This window comes from Clupea harengus, chromosome 3 (assembly GCF_900700415.2).
Source record: "Clupea harengus chromosome 3, Ch_v2.0.2, whole genome shotgun sequence".
Classification (NCBI taxonomy): Eukaryota; Metazoa; Chordata; class Actinopteri; order Clupeiformes; family Clupeidae; genus Clupea; species Clupea harengus.
The window spans coordinates 1,983,593-1,999,794 of NC_045154.1; the positions used below are offsets into that span (position 1 = coordinate 1,983,593).

The window sequence follows — 16,202 nt, forward strand, 5'->3', positions numbered from 1 at the left end:
CGCGCCGCCAACGCGTCTTATAAAGCAATATAGTGTTGCAACAAGTAACTATACAGGTGTATATGTTATTAGAACACAAACAAACTGTAACCACTTGCGTGTATTTGTTTTAACATTTTAAATCGATGTATGTATTAACAAACATGCCTTTCTTTCCGTCTCCTAGGTTGGTATCCTCGATGGACACACCAGCCAAACACCATTACTTACAGAAGCCAATGAGCAGGAGTAAGCTGGCTAATTGTGCACTGTCTGCCTGTCTGTCTGTCTGCCTATTGGAGTCTGCTGCATCCACCTTCACCTGATTTGTTGAGAAGAAAAGCATTTGCAGGGACAAGCACCCCAATGGAAGACTCTTCACACCAGTACACTTTACAAGAACTCTACACAAGTGTTGCTTACATGCAGTGTTCATCAATATTACAGTTTTGTGAAACCAGGCTTGTGTTGTTTTGTCATCTATGGATTGCAAACATACTTTCTAAATAAAGCATCAATTTTTCACAAGATTAAGAACAGGTAGTAATTATGTCGACACAAAAGAGTAAGGGGCATTTGGTTGATGTGAATTGTTGTTAGAGGTTTACCCCAACACTATCCATCAGTACCATCCAATCTTTAACTACTCCTAATTAAGGCATCATCATATCGACATAAGACCTCTAAGAGAGCTTTACCAAACACTATATTTCCAACATTTACGCAATTTAGTGCAGTTGTGAAATGTGTAAAATTCCATTTTCCAGGAAACCAAGAAAAGTTAATTTACATAGTGTCATCTGGTAGCTAAACTCCATCTTTTACAGCAGGTGCACAAAAAGGTTTATGGATATGGTAACAAGCAATTCATGTGTATTCATTTGCTTATTTCTTTTTTTTCCCCCAAGATATGATGCTGCCCTACCGGGTGAATATAGTAGTTGTGTTCTATTCCTCACAACACATAAAGGTTGTGTGTGTGTGTGTTTTTTAAACCCTACAACAATGAATGTAAAGAGTAAGAGTGGTATGACCAGACTATGGCTATTTTGTATTCTGGCCACTCCACACTCCACACTCCACCTCAGTGTACAGCAACTCTGTATGGAGTCACATTAACTGCCATGGAGAGCACTTTAACTTTGGGTTTATTCCCTGTCTTGCACTTACTGTGCAGTAATTCTATCTGCTCTTTTTGACCCTTTTGTCAGATTGACTAGAATCAGTACTTTGTGTTTACTCTCAATCAGGTCTCCTCACTTAGTGCAGCTTGATTGTTGTTCCTAAATTGTTTAAAGTTGCTTTGGATAAAGACACTAGTCAGTGAAGAGAGTCTGGATGGCTGAGGACAAGCAGAACTGAATTAGCCAATGTTTCTTCACAGTTAATGCTGGGTAGCTGCTGTGGTAAATATACGGTATTGCAACATCAGTTTGGGCCTATTGGCCCACTGTACTGTGTGGGTAAAATGTGTCAATATAAAAATTATGAAAAGAAAAGACAGTGACAGTGACAGTGACAGTCATAGGAATGCTGTAAAATAAGCAAATTCTTAAAAAACTAAACAAAAACAACAGACCTGTCCCCCTTTTTCCCTCTCCCAATCAGCAACGATTAGATGTGCTGACAGTTCCTCTTTATACCTGTAGGAGATGCTCTTCACCAGGGTAGCTTCAGAACAAACAAGGGGGTTTTCCCCCAGCTCAACACTGACATGTTAACAATTGTATCATGAATTTATATGATGGGCAGTAGTTCAAACCCGCATTCCACTTCCATACTCCCCCCCCTAAACAATGATGACAATTGAACTACTTGGTTAGAATGCCCATTTCTTAATGCCGAGATGGCATGATATAAATTGAGGGTAGGCTGAAGACCAATATGGCGTGATGACCTTAATGTGTTCTAAGGATAATGTGTGATATTTCACACCTGTGCACATCTAGTTGGTAGGCCTCAGCAATGGTCTGGGCATCAGCAGCAGATCCAGACAGTGCACAGTAGATCTTATCATGGAGAAGGGAGAGCTTATTCATCACTCAGTTCACCACTGACGCGACACGGCGCGTCCATCGTATTCAATACCTACAACCGTAGTCTGTGAACAAAACAGATTCACCGTGAGGGAGTTGGGGAATCTATCAGGTGTAACCTTTAACTCTGTATAATGTAGCGGGCATGTGACTATTTTCGTAAATAGGCTATTATAATGGAACTTTTTATGAACGTTTTAACTTTGATGGTAAGATTACGTAGGGTAAAGTCTCACAAGGTTAGTCCACAAAAAGTGTACACAAGGGGATGGATAGAAGGTATTCATTTCCATTGGATTTCCCTAGAAGAAACTCCATATTACCAAAATACATCTATAAACTCTCTTTGTGTTTAAAAAAGGATTCTGCTTGGTCACATGTTTGAAATACATTATAATCATCTGAGGCGGTGCCACAAAGTGCCTCCACAGAAAATCAAAGGCAACCAAAGCCAGAGATAATTTTATATTTCATTCTCCTAAGACCAAAAACTGCCAAAATCATGGATATGTGTCATGCTGTGTTAATTCATGAAATTGAAATGTAATGTATAAAAGATCCCTTTAATGTTACACAATGATTGGTTTTCAAACAGTGTTTTTCTACTCGTCATGGTATTTGGGAAGCTTGTCCCAGGGATGAACACATGCTCGACTCCATCTTCCGTGATCACTACCAGGTGTACCACCCCACCACTGACATTATCTCTACCTATGGCCTAAGGGAGAAGGAGAGAAAAGAAATATTAATATTACTATTAATATTGTTATTATTGTGTACTCTAGGATCACATTATTTACCTTATCAGATGCCAAGCTGCTTATGCAGTACTGTGATAATGCTACCAGAACCCAACTTGAGGATTTTTTGTCTTTAAGGACATCAAAATGAGTAAACTACATCTAGACAAAAGCACCAGTTCATGTCTGCTGTGAATTACACTTTGTTAACCATTGGTGTGAAACTGTAAGAACTCTTCACGGTTCATGATGGGTTTGTACTTGGCATCAGCGTAGCCATAGATACAGGTGCTCCCTGATCCTCCAATGGTGAAAGGTTGACTGAGCAGCATCCCACCCAGGGATAGTGTACACCTGTGTGGACAAATACACAAAGGAGTAGAAAAGTTCAACTGTATTCAAACAAACGTTTGTCCAATTATGTGGATTATGATGTCCAGCAGAGTCGGAATAATCCTCAATATAAAATAACAGCTATGGCTATAGAGCACTGTGAATGACCAGGTTAAAGTGACTCCCATTTACATTAAACTAATTCTTTCTTCTTATAATACCTCCTCGTAAAGTACATAATACTATTTATGACATACTGTAAGTCAAGCTGACTCTCTTCATCATAGCTGGACTGAGGATGGACTCACCTGAGGTCCGTCCTGTCCCAGCCTGTGGTGATGAAGCCTGCCTGAAGTTCCTCTTTGTTGCAGTATTAGAGCTCCTTCATCACAGAAGCAGCAGCCTTCACAAGTGGAGGGGACCCCATCTGGATACTGCCACAGAGATGTTAAGAAGGGACAAGATCCAGTTTCATTTAGCAATTTACTCTGATTGCATACATTATAGTTTTTTGAGACAGACATTCTGACTATGAAGCTAAATTGTCTGTAGAGCCACGTGGGCAATACTAGTGTGAGTCTGTGAGTGATGTTTTAAAAAGTATTTCTTTCTGCATTTAGGTGATTTTTTAATTTAGTACAAACATCTTATTATTCCTCCCTGCATGATGAGAAGCTACATTCCTTTTGTTTACATGTAAGGGGGGAAAACAGCCTAACCTAGGAAATGCAAAACTACCTGGGCCCTGTGCTAGACAGGGCTTCAACTACTACAACTAGACAGAGCTACTAACAGAAATGTTCTCTCTCCCATATAGCATGATCCAATTGCTGATGGATGTGGAAACATCATGAATGCCAAGATTGTCCAGGGAACAGTGATGAAGGTGCTTACAGGCTGAATATTGAAACATTGTTGACTATTATAACTGCTACATAGATGTAGTGAATCGTACATAGTGTGAACACGGCAGTCTCTCCCTCGCACTCCGCAGCAGTCTATTGGACTTGCTAAGCTATTGGGAGTGAAAATCCAGGATGTGTAAATGGCCTTGCATACAGCGTGGTGGCCCGTGGCTACAGTGAGGACATAACTATAGAGGAGGCCTATGAGCTGGGCATACCTGATATTACACATGCCACACAGAGAGAGCCTACTCTGGAGGAGCACTGTTACATCTAGGTGACTAGGGATGCTGTTATTGTTTTGGTCATTTGGCGCTAAGCATGTTACAGCCAATTGATGAATATGATATGAACCAGCAAGAGGGGAAAACAAACATAACCAAACAAACACATACATGCAAATATAAAAAAGGAAACATTGGGCCTCATTCTCGAACGCAGTTAAGAAGAATTTAAGAGGAATTTAAGAGGAATTTAAGAGGAATTGGATTTAGGACAACATTCGGCATTCATGAAAGTTTTCTCATCTGGGATTTGCTCTGAACTTCAGAAGACTTTCCGAACTCGAAATAGCAGTCGTAACTCGGCCAGAGTTTTCTCAAATGCGATTCCTTAAAAAACCACAAGATGGCCCCGTTGGCCATCTTGTGGTTTTTTGAGGAATCGCATTTAAGAAAACTCTCCGTGTTAATGAATTTGTGAGAAATCGTTGGTGATTGCGTTCACATCAACTCTACAGATCCTCGGATTAAAGTATCATTAACAATTACGTTTCACATGTAGGCCTATAGTCATGATTCTACGAGGCACCGTGATGTCATAAAATAAATAAAAGGACTACACCGGAATGCTGCGCTCGTCTAGTGAGCGTCGTTTGGCACTGCCGTCTGTGCAAGTACGGCAATCCAGAATTTTCAAGTAGTTCCACGTTGGTGGAACGAACTGCCTAGCACTACCAGAGCAGGCGCGTCCCTCTCTACCTTTAAGAAGCTTTTGAAGACCCAACTCTTCAGAGAGCACCTCCCTTCCTAACTGGCACTTCCACTAGTGCTTAACTTGCACTTATAGCAGTTACATTCCTGCACTTCGTTTTTATTTCCTATTTCGTTTTTCTATTTCTTATGTAAAGTAGTATTTATTGTTACACTAGGTCTCTATTGCTCGTAGCTTGACTGTTCTATCCCTTGTACGTCGCTTTGGACAAAAGTGTCTGCTAAATGACTAAATGTAATGTACACGAAACCGCTTTGACATGACTCGTTTACGAGTTGCTTTCGTGTAGATTCGGTCGATTCCGACTGCACACGTCACTACGGTTGCGTGCCCTTATAAGGAGCTGGCAGGGCGTGTATGTATGCAAATTCAGGAGCACGAGAACGCGCTTTCAATTTAAGAAAACTCTTCCGGGGGAGCACAGCCCAGAAAACTTCTGCTGCGTAGGACCGCATTTTCAAGCGTGCATGAATTTGGCGGATGTCTTTTGCTTACGTTGTTTTTCCGAAGCCCGTAAGAAACATTTCAGAAGAAACTTCAGAAAATGTTCGAGAATGAGGGCCATTAAGCGTATGTTGTGTTTATTCTTGCTTATTATTGTGCACGCATGTTGAAATATTCCTGTAGTTTGTCTTTGAAGTGTTCCAGATGAAGGTATGCCAGGAGGACGTGTCAGAGCTCTCCCATCACTCTAGGAAGGCGTTGGCGGATTATGATGTGATGGGCCCCTGGGCCTGGGTGCATAAAAGCCCCCCCCCACACACAGGGGCTCTGGCTTTGGCTCTGGAGCTCTTGGGCCCCTGGGCCTGGGTCCGGTAGGCCCATGTGGTAATACATCCCTGCAGGAAGGGGATGTTCTAAATGTTTCAAACCAGTCCATACCTAGATTCACACCATTACACTTACAGCGCCAGGAGGACTGTGTACCAACACCAACAGGTTTTTTTGACACACTGAGCGGAGAGCTGGAGGACCATATGGAGCAATTAGCTGAATTTCACAAAAAGCGTATGGCATTAAAACAAAAATGGAAACAAAATCAGTAATTGTATAATAAGGGATAATGTTGTCCACTCTAAAGTTAAAAGCAAAGTCTGTTTTGAAAGATATTTGTCTGTGCTGGAAATCAAATTCCTCTGAAAAATATGATAGGGCAAAGATTAGAACATTGGGCCTCATTCTCGAAAATGTTCTGAAATGTCTTCTAAAATGTTTTCTTACGGACTTCGGGAGACCAACGTAAGAAAAGATCTCTGCCTGATTCATGAACGCCTGAAAATGGGTTCTTACGCAGCTGAAGTGTCCTAAGCTGTGCTCCCCCGAATTAGGATTCTTAAATTGAACGCACGCACCTCGTGCTCGTGCACCTGAATTTGCATACATACACGCCCCGCCAGCTCCTTATAAGGGCACAAAACCGTAGTGACGTGTGCAGTCGGAATCGACCGAATCCACGCGAAAGCAACTCGAAAGCGAGTCATGTCAAAGCGGAAAGCGAGCACCGGTCGAGTAAGCGCTAACTTCACCGATGCAGAGGTGGAGGTACTGTTGCAGAATGTAGATGTGTCCATTCTATTCCACTATGGCTATATCAACGCGATTGAGTTTAGTGCTTATTTATTTATTCCCTTACATTTGCAGTGTTTGTGTAGTGCTTTTATTTATTTTAGGACATCACGATGCCTATATCATCAATCATGACTATAAATGTGAAACGTAATTGTTAATGATACAAATATTCTCGTATTTATTAATATGTAATATTTGATTTGGCCATATTTGATCCGCTCTATTGAAGAGCTCTAATGAAATAAAAATAAAAACAGAAAAAAACTTTAACTGATTGATAAAATTAAATTGAAAATGTAAAACTGTTGAAATGTAGAAACAATGTTAAAGAAAAGCTACGAAACTGCTGATAGAACAGCTGTTTTTTTTTCTCATTAAAACATCTTTGAATTGTGGTGTTTTTTTTCATTGTCAAACTGAGGGCTGCCATTAAAAGCTTGGGAAGCTTAATTGAGGGCTATCTTTTCACCAGACATATGAAGGAGATGTGTACATGTACAAATCACTTATTAGGGGAGCAGTATTATTGTGCACTAAATACAACAACACAACCAAACGGCTGATTCTTAGATGGGAACTCTATTTGTCCAGACTACCATAGAGGTGTTGTCGCTATTATTTACACTACATGCAACACAGAAAAGACAAGAGGTCTTCCAATTTGGTCCAATTTGGGTCTTTATTTAGTTTTTAAGCAGTCCATTACAATTAGTTACAGTGTCCACCACTTCAACGTTGTACACAATTTTGGATTTGTTAACCTTTTCTGTCAATGTAGTCTTATCTGTAATTATCTGTTTATTGACTCACAGGAAAATATTAAATACTTTACATTTTTGCATGGTGGATCATTGTTCCTTCCTACAGTAAAGTATCCATAATTGCCCATTTCCCACCACTGACTAAAGAGGTTGCAACTTGATAGAATCTAATGAGCAAGCCAAACTATGAACGGACGGACGGACTGGAAACGAAGAACGGACTGGAAGATGCAGTCAGGACTTCTGGAGTTTATTTCAGCGTGGAGACCCCCTCTTCTCTCGCTCAGAAAATGGCCTACCTGACTGTACCATGTGTTGGCATTTATACCCTCCAGTCAGGTAGAATACAGGGGAAGGGGGTGAGCCCACACCCTACAGGTAATGGCAGGAAGGGGAGACAGTGGGGTGGGGGTTCACCTGTGGGGGGAGGGGGTGAGAACAGAGGACAAAGGGTGATAGCAGGAAGGAGGCTATCTGGGGGGAAAGGGGTTCAGATGCTAACGGTTCAGGTCTCAGTGAGACAGACAGAGAGAGTACACATCCAGGGCTATGAGTTACAGATACAAAATAATGCTACACTTTATGCTACAATGCTACTTGATGCTATAATGCTACAGTTGATGTGTCTTACAACAGTAAAATAGCAATATTTGGTTCTATCAGGCCCCCATATGAGCATTTCTATGCTCACACAAGAATAACCATGTAAACAACCACCACCCATATGGAGATTCCTTCTGCAATGCATGTTAGTGTTCTGGGTGGGCAGTCTCTACCATGACAAGAAGTGCTGAATCAGGAACAGTTTCAAGAGTGGTCTGAAGCACGTGGATGGCAGGTTGTAGTGTACAGGTGTCCAATGGCCATGTATCCCTTGTGGCCATATGACTGTCAATAGTCCTTCACTTTAGTGTGAGTATGTGTGTCTGGGGGAGGGTGGACAGTCCATCACCTGAGTATGAGCCCACAGCTCCAAGAGGCCAAAAAGCCCAAGGACACACAGAAACAGGGAGGTGCTTGACGTGGTGTAGTGGTGCCAGCTGATGTGTACAAGAGTATTTTCCAGTCAAGACTTGGACAAAATAAAAGGGATAAAGGTGGAACAAACAAAGACAAAATAACAAAATAGATAGAAGGGGGGTGGACAGAAACTAATAAACTAATGAAAGTGAAATAAATCTGTGTTGTGGAGTTTTGTCTTAGGTGTGAAGGGCAGTACACAGCAAGGCCTGGGCCCACAATAACTATTTGGATGCAAATGAACATAGGACTATTGGCCATGCAAATGGTTAGGTTACAGACAAAGGCAGATTGGAAACATTTGTCATAACATAAAATAGTGCAAGCAATTTCAGGAAATAAGACACATAGATCATTCAATCCCCCATATGATAGATTTGAAGCTATCACAATTGATTGGATGGCATCCATAAGCGGCAACTGAAAAGCATATAAAGTGGTCAGAAAATGTCCTACCTGACTGTACCGTGTGTTGGCATTTGTAGGCTTTCTGGGGGGAAGGGGTTCAGATGCTAACAGTTCAGGTCTCAGTGAGACAGACAGAGTACACATCCAGGGGTATGAGTTACAGATACAAAATAATGCTACACTATGTTCATGTGATGATAGAAGAAATCTTTCCAGATTTTGTACATTGGAACAGATTAAACAGCCACTAAACATGTACTATAATCTATACAGCAGATTTTAAAAGGATGAGTTATTGCTGAAAACCGGAAAATAAAGAATTCTTCATCTTTCCTCCCTCTCCATGCTCAGCAGTTACCACACTCGGCTCCTTCCCTGGAGACAATTGACACAATAGATATCAGAGTAATGATGAATTCAATCTTATATAGCGCTTCTCTATATACCCGAAGTCGCTTTACAGAGTCCAGAGTCCAGTAGTCATTCATACACAGTCATACCGGTGGTGGTAAGCTACCTCAGTAGCCACAGCTGCCCTGGGGCAGACTGACAGAAGCGTGGCTGCCAATCAGCGCCAACGGCCCCTCCGACCACCACCAACATTCATTCATATTCATACTCATACTCATACTCATACGATGCAATGCATGTCTTTATGATGGTGGGGGAAACCGGAGTACCCGGAGTAAACCCACGCAGGCACGGGGAGAACATGCAAACTTCACACAGAAAGGACCTGGGACGACCTGGAACGACCTGGAACAAACGGGATTCGAACCCAGGGCCTTCTTGCTGTGAGGCGACAGTGCTAACCACTGAGCCACCGTGCTGAGTAACAAACTTAATCAGCACAAAATGATGACCCTCAGTGCACAGCTGATTACACTGAGAGAACACAAACACTCATATCTGTGTGTCTTTAGAAAACTGAGTCAGAACATAGAAGACTAAATGGTCTAAAGCAGTGGTTCTCAAACTGGGGGCCTTGAAGGTGGGCGTGGGGCCACGGACCTCAAAATGACAGGGACCTGGATTACAGTTGCACCAACAAATCACAGACACCGTTGCCTTCAGCCTGGCCAATGAAAATTCATAGTTATGATTTGATTAATCAATAACGAACTGTAGTAGATGTCCACAGGTTGGCCTTTGTAAGTTTGTCCTTACATAGACTACCACTTAAGTATCAATAGTTTTGTAGTTCGATCAGTTTTGCTGTCAATAGTATCAACAGCCTTTTAAAAGGCTATTCTTATCTCCCCACTTCGGTTTCCAGACATAACCTCAGCTTTACAACACTGCTATTGCAGTACACTTTTACACTTTAAACAGCTTTCCTATCGTTTCTGTCTGCAGTAGCATGGCCTACATCTGTATCTGCCATCATTCCATGTATTTTCTCTTCCTACTGAGCTCAGCCTTGAGATCCCCAACACTGGTTTTGTATTGTGCAAAAAACATACAAAGTTATTTTATCTCTGGTTTCTGATCAAATTATTATCTCTGTTAATCCACCTGCTCTGGTTTGTGTCCCACATTGCCATTAAGGTGTTAGTATTGCAATCGCCCTTAGCCTACTGAAAAGCAATAGCCTCTTGCCTTTATTATATATATATATATATATATATACAGTGGGGAAAATAAGTATTTGACCCCCTGCCGATTTCGCAAGTTTGGCCACTTGCAAAGAAATGCGTGATCTATAATTGTAATGGTAGATGTATTTTAACAGTGAGAAACAGAATATCAACAAACATCCAGAAACTGCATTTTATAACAGTTATGAATTGATTTGCATTTGTTGCGGCAAGTATTTGAACCCCTAGCAAACAGCAAGAATTCTGGCTCCCACAGACCAGTTATGTGCCCACAAGAACACCATCCCCACCGTCAAGCATGGAGGTGGAAACATTATGCTTTGGGGCTGTTTCTCTGCCAAGGGTACAGGACGACTCCACCGCATCGAGGGGACTATGGATGGGGCCATGTACCATGGAATATTGGGCTTGAACCTCATTCCCTCATTCCCTCCCGTTGAAAACGCAACCTTAAGGATTTGGTGAGATGTGTGTAAACCTGGTGACCAACTAGAAGAACAGTCTGACGTCTGTGCTTGTCAACAAGGGTTTCTCCACCAAGTATCAAGTCATGTTTTGCTAGGGGTTCAAATACTTATTGCAAATGCAAATCAATTCATAACTGTTATAAAATGCAGTTTTCTGGATGTTTTTGTTGATATTCTGTTTCTCACTGTTAAAATACACCTACCATTACAATTATAGATCACGCATTTCTTTGCAAGTGGCCAAACTTGCGAAATCGGCAGGGGTTAAATACTTATTTTCCCCACTGTATGTATTCATATCACATTCTTACTACATAAGCACAACACCAACACATACACTCATAACAGATCCTCCAAAATCATTACTTTCGATTTGGGAAGCATAGGCTTGCAAAAGTTTTAGAAGCACTGGTCTAAACTGAAGTATGAACCGTACCTTGCAATGTGGCAGAGGTATCAGAACCGGAATCAGAACCGGCATCGGACTCTGTGAGAAGGTCAAAGCACATATAAAACAAAAACACAAATCACAAAATCAACTATAAAACTCGTATATCACAACAACCTTTAAAGCTTGTATATTGTTTTGTAATTCATTTTTTTCATTACTTTCTGTATGCCTTGTCATCAAATAAATGTTTATTAGTGTTTTTAATAAGATTACAAAGACACAAATATATAACAGATGACCAAGATAGTATCAAAATATCAAATATCAAATATTCTATTTCTATTCTAATATCAATATTCTAGTTATCTAGAAGATGTCAGGCTTATAGCTGCAAGAGGTACTCACGTGATGCCTTGTTGTAGCCTGTAAAGATACAAGAGGATGTTTATTATGCTGATGCATCTGAAGGAATCAGAATTTAAGGTTCAGACTTAATAATGATATACCATAGTCAATCATTCAATGCATCTTATATCTAGTTGTAATTGTGCTTTTATTTGAAGTTAGGCTAGAATGGAAGCATTTCTGGTTGAATATTCTGTAAGAGAGATTGTCCTGAGGGAGGTGTGAAAGGTTTCAGCAAATGGCTCAGTGACTTGTGTCCCCAAGGCCTCATGAATACAGGGTGACACACTTTATTCTCAGAGGGCATTTATCTGAAATGTTACAATGGCTTTTTAGAAAAGTCTTAGGTGAAGCCTTGAGTGATACCTTTGTCTATGTCTCCATTGTACAAGATTAAACCTGTTTCCTGGACTGATCATATCTCAGACTGAGTCTCAAAATATATTACTATCACATCATCAAGGCTGAAAGATGTTACTCTCACCAGACTGAGTCTCCAAATATATTACTATCACATCATCATGGCATGAAAGATGTTACTCTCACCTTTCTTCTTCATTATGACAATGGCAACAACCACACCGATCATGACAAGAGCAGCGACGACACAGCCAATGATGAAGCCAACAAGGTTATTGTCTACAGAAAAGAAAGGTCTCTGTTAATCGCCTAACATTATTAAATGCACACATGACACACACGACACACATACACACACATGCACACATGACACACACACGACACACATGACACACAACACACACGACACACATGACACACATGCACACATGACACACATGACACACATGACCCTGATCATCCTACAGTGAGTCTGGGGTGGCGCACAGACCTGTTAAATGAAACTAGTCACCAAGTATGTCTCCCCTCTCTGTACATGACAACACTATCCAGTATGAAGACCTCAAAGTAGAAAAACACTGATTTTAGAGGATTACATGATTCATTCCATCACATAGCCTACAAATGTTCCAAAAGTGTAAATAAATCACATTGTGTAATTTTGTAAAAGAAACTAAATTCATTTAAAAAGTGCATTATTTTTTGATAAGCTGAACACGTCATTTTTTCTGGACGTTATTCTGAAACTTGGCTTAATGTGTGATTGGTGTAACTGACGGAGGCAGATCAATGCTCTGATGAGTTCTGTGCCTCCTTATCATGGAGAATGTCTTCCTAAGGAGTTGCTTTATAACTATGGTGGCAACTGCCAATGATTTAGTGTTTCTGGAAGCATTGCTCCAAGTTATGGTTGGATCTACTGCTCATTACAGCAGGTGGAAGCATAGTTGCTTGGTAGCTTCTATCATCAATATCATTTATTTTGTCTGAACCCATTATGAAATGATTTAAACTAGTTTTAACATTCGATACGCTGCAGAACACCATTAGTGGTGTTACTGGAAGTATGGTGTATGAAGGACAGTGGTGCAGATTAGCCACCTAGCCACTACAGTGACAAAACAGAGCAATGAGTGGTGTGAACAGGAGCAGATCACTCATTCATGGCTCACTGGTTGTATATAATGTGGATATACACGAGATAGGACAAAAACACAGAGATCTGGTACAGTTACACCAGCAAATGTCAGTTAGTGGTAGGTTTGGGTCATGAAAAAGAATATATGGTTACAGTCATTATTTAACATTCTACTTCAGGTTTTTTGGAGGTTCACTAACACCACAATAACATGTATCAAGCAATGGTCCATCTCCATACTGGTGTTTAAGGTGTTGGTTCTTACCATCTTCCACAATCAAGGTCTTAACAATGGGCTTTCCGCTCTTGTGGCCCACTTCACAGGTGAAGTGTCCCTTCTTCCTCTCCTCAGGTGACACTGTAAGTTCAGCTCTCTTCTGGAAGGTTCCATCCCCATTGGGCAGCGTCTCCCACATATTAACGTCTTTATGCAGGTCCTCTCCATCCTTCTTCCAGGTGATCACCACTTCTTCAGGATAGAAACCTGTGGAATGGCACACCACTCCCGAGTCCTTTTGGAAGAGGGTGACCTCAGGGGAGACTGGAAGATCAAGGTAGTAAGAGAAGGGGATAGTAACAATGACAGAGAATAGTAACAATACAACAATAATAATGAAAATGACAGCAATGCAGGAAAGCAAAGTGATCTACTAGAGTGGTCTAATGTTTGTCTCCTTGGAATAACTATCTGAAGATAGAGTACATTACATTGTACTACATTGATATACCTACATAAAGTGAATACAATTGATTAGAGATTGAAAGGATGGTATCTCTTGGAGGAGGACATTAGTTTCAACACAATGACTGAAATCCTGCCCACTGAAAATCAAATGCAGGTATCAGTGTTGTGTGCTGCTGTACCTGTTCTCCCCAGAATGCTGTTCCCATACTGCACATACTTCTTCAGCCACTCAATGCAGTACTGGGAGTAGTAATTCTTCCACATATCAAGATCAACCCTGTGATGGTCCCAGGTGTTTTTTGTTAGGACAGCCCGTTGATTTGATGCGATGTATCTCAGGTTCTTCAGATCCAGTGAGATAAAGTCTTCTCCATCATAACCAAACTGATCAAATTCATCCACAGCATCACTCTCATCATCCCACTGACAGCCAAAACACGTTCTGCCACTGTGCACACCTGAGGGTAAGATGGGGAGGAAAGATTTAGAATCATCAGAATCACACCTCTGATTCCTCACTACCTTCATCATCTGCATCATTCTGTTATTCATTCAACTGTCACCCAGAAGCTGAATAACCATCAGCACGAGCTTGTATCTGCTTTCATGAGTGCATCACCTGCTCACATGTGTGGCAAGTCATTAGTATGTGTGTTCATGTGTGTGCACAGGAGAGACAGAAAAACTAAAAGCAGGGTGTCCCGCCTTAGGTGATTGTCTGCCCCGCCTTGATTGGGACATTCTTGTTCTAACCGGACAGACCTGTGGCGATTGTCACCTATTTCACAACCAGTAATACAGTCCTTTTGGGTTTCATTCAATTCAAATATCACCCTATTTTATAAAAAGCCTGATGGCCCTTGGAAAGAAACTGCTCTCCAATCTACGGGTGCGAGACCGAATACTTCGGTAGCGCCTGCCAGAAGGCAACGGGGAAAAAAGTCTTAAGGATGGATGATAACAGTTTTAAGGATCCTGCCAGCTTTTCTGATGCATCGTGTGTGGAAGATGTCCTGCAGGGCTGGGTGCTCTCTGTCGATGATGAACTCTGCAGACCTGACCACACTTCGTAGGACCTTACGGTCCTTGGCTGTGCAGCTCCCTTACCACACTGTGACGCAACCAGTCAGGATGCTCTCTATAGTACATCTGTAAAAGTTAGTGAGGATGACTGATTCCATACCAAACTTCTTCAGTCTCCTCAGAAAGAAGAGGCGTTTCCAGGCCGCTTTCACCACCTTGTCCGTGTGAGCAGACCAGGTGAGATCACTGCTGATGTTCACCCCGAGGAACCTGAAGCAGCTGACCTTTTCCAGTACGGATCCGTCTCCTAAGTCCACAATCATCTCTTTAGTTTTGCTGATGTTGAGAGAGAGGTTATTAACCTGACACCATGTTGTCAGGGTATCAACCTCCTCTCTGTAGGCTGACTCGTCATTGTCAGTGATGAGGCCCACAATGATTGTATCGTCAGCAAACTTCACGATGAGATTTGAACTCTGCTGCACAGTCATGCGTGAATAAAGAGAACAGGAGGGGGCTGAGCACACAGCCCTGGGGGGTGCCTGTGTTGGTGATCACTGTGGATGAGGTGCGGTCACCGATTCTCACCACCTGTGGCCTCCCCGTCAGGAAGTCGAAGATCCACCTGCATAGGGAGGTGCTTAGTCCCATGTAGGGATGGGAATCGAGAACCGGTTCTTGTTAAGAACGGAACAGTGACGGTCTAAATCCAAAAACATAACTCCAACCAAAATGTTCAAACTATGCACAAAAGGTGATGTGTGAAAGGTGACACTTTTTGTGGTTTAAACTTGGGCATAAAAGGTGTGAAGGCCAGGCGGAGGCACTGATGTAAGTGTGCATTAGTGAGTGTGCTCCTGTATTTGTTTTTCACCATATTCATGGTTGAAAAGGCAGACTCACAACAACAACAGTATGTTGAGGTATGCACACTCTTGTGGCTGATCTAACTATTACACTGCATGTTGCTTGGTATGATGATTGCAGATGGTTTCTGGACCTTACCTCAGTGTTCTGGGGGTAATGTTGTTCGAAGTGTGCATGCTATGTTTCATAGTGACGTTTCACGTTACCACTTTTGACAAGGGCAACCGTCTCGTTGCAGATTGAACACATCGGCTTTGTGCTCCTCACAGGCAGCACAAATGCATACTTGTCAGTCCACTCTGTCTTAAATTCGAGATTTTTGGAATCAACTTTTCGTTTTTTGTCGGGTTTAAAGCACGCCATGATTTTCATTTGCTCAGAAAAGATACCGTTCACAAATCGATCTGCCCTTGCTGTTGCCATTTACCCCTTTTCCACCAAAGCCGGGCCGGTGCTGGTTCTGGGCTGGTTCCAATTCTCGAACCAGTTCTTCGGTTTTCCACACAAATAAACCTGGCTCTGGT

At 41.7% G+C, this 16,202-nt stretch overlaps 2 protein-coding genes across 3 annotated transcripts in view; both read right to left on the bottom strand.

Annotated features, from left to right (window-relative positions):
• LOC105901307 (class I histocompatibility antigen, F10 alpha chain-like) overlaps positions 1 to 16,202 on the bottom strand; it is a 128,102-nt gene that overhangs the window by 80,192 nt on the left and 31,708 nt on the right. The window lies entirely within an intron of this gene.
• The window catches only part of LOC105905575 (DLA class I histocompatibility antigen, A9/A9 alpha chain-like), a 62,987-nt gene continuing 55,806 nt past the window's right edge, over positions 9,022 to 16,202 (bottom strand). The window contains exons 6-8 of one of the 2 annotated variants that reach the window (XM_031564159.2): positions 11,606 to 11,623; positions 11,246 to 11,296; positions 9,022 to 9,119 (exon numbers count right to left, since the gene is read on the bottom strand). In XM_031564159.2, coding sequence (XP_031420019.2) covers positions 9,037 to 9,119; positions 11,246 to 11,296; positions 11,606 to 11,623 — 152 coding nt within the window. In that variant the 3' untranslated portion in view covers positions 9,022 to 9,036. The remainder of the gene's footprint in view (positions 9,120 to 11,245; positions 11,297 to 11,605; positions 11,624 to 16,202) is intronic. The other variant, XM_042707469.1, reaches the window with a different exon arrangement.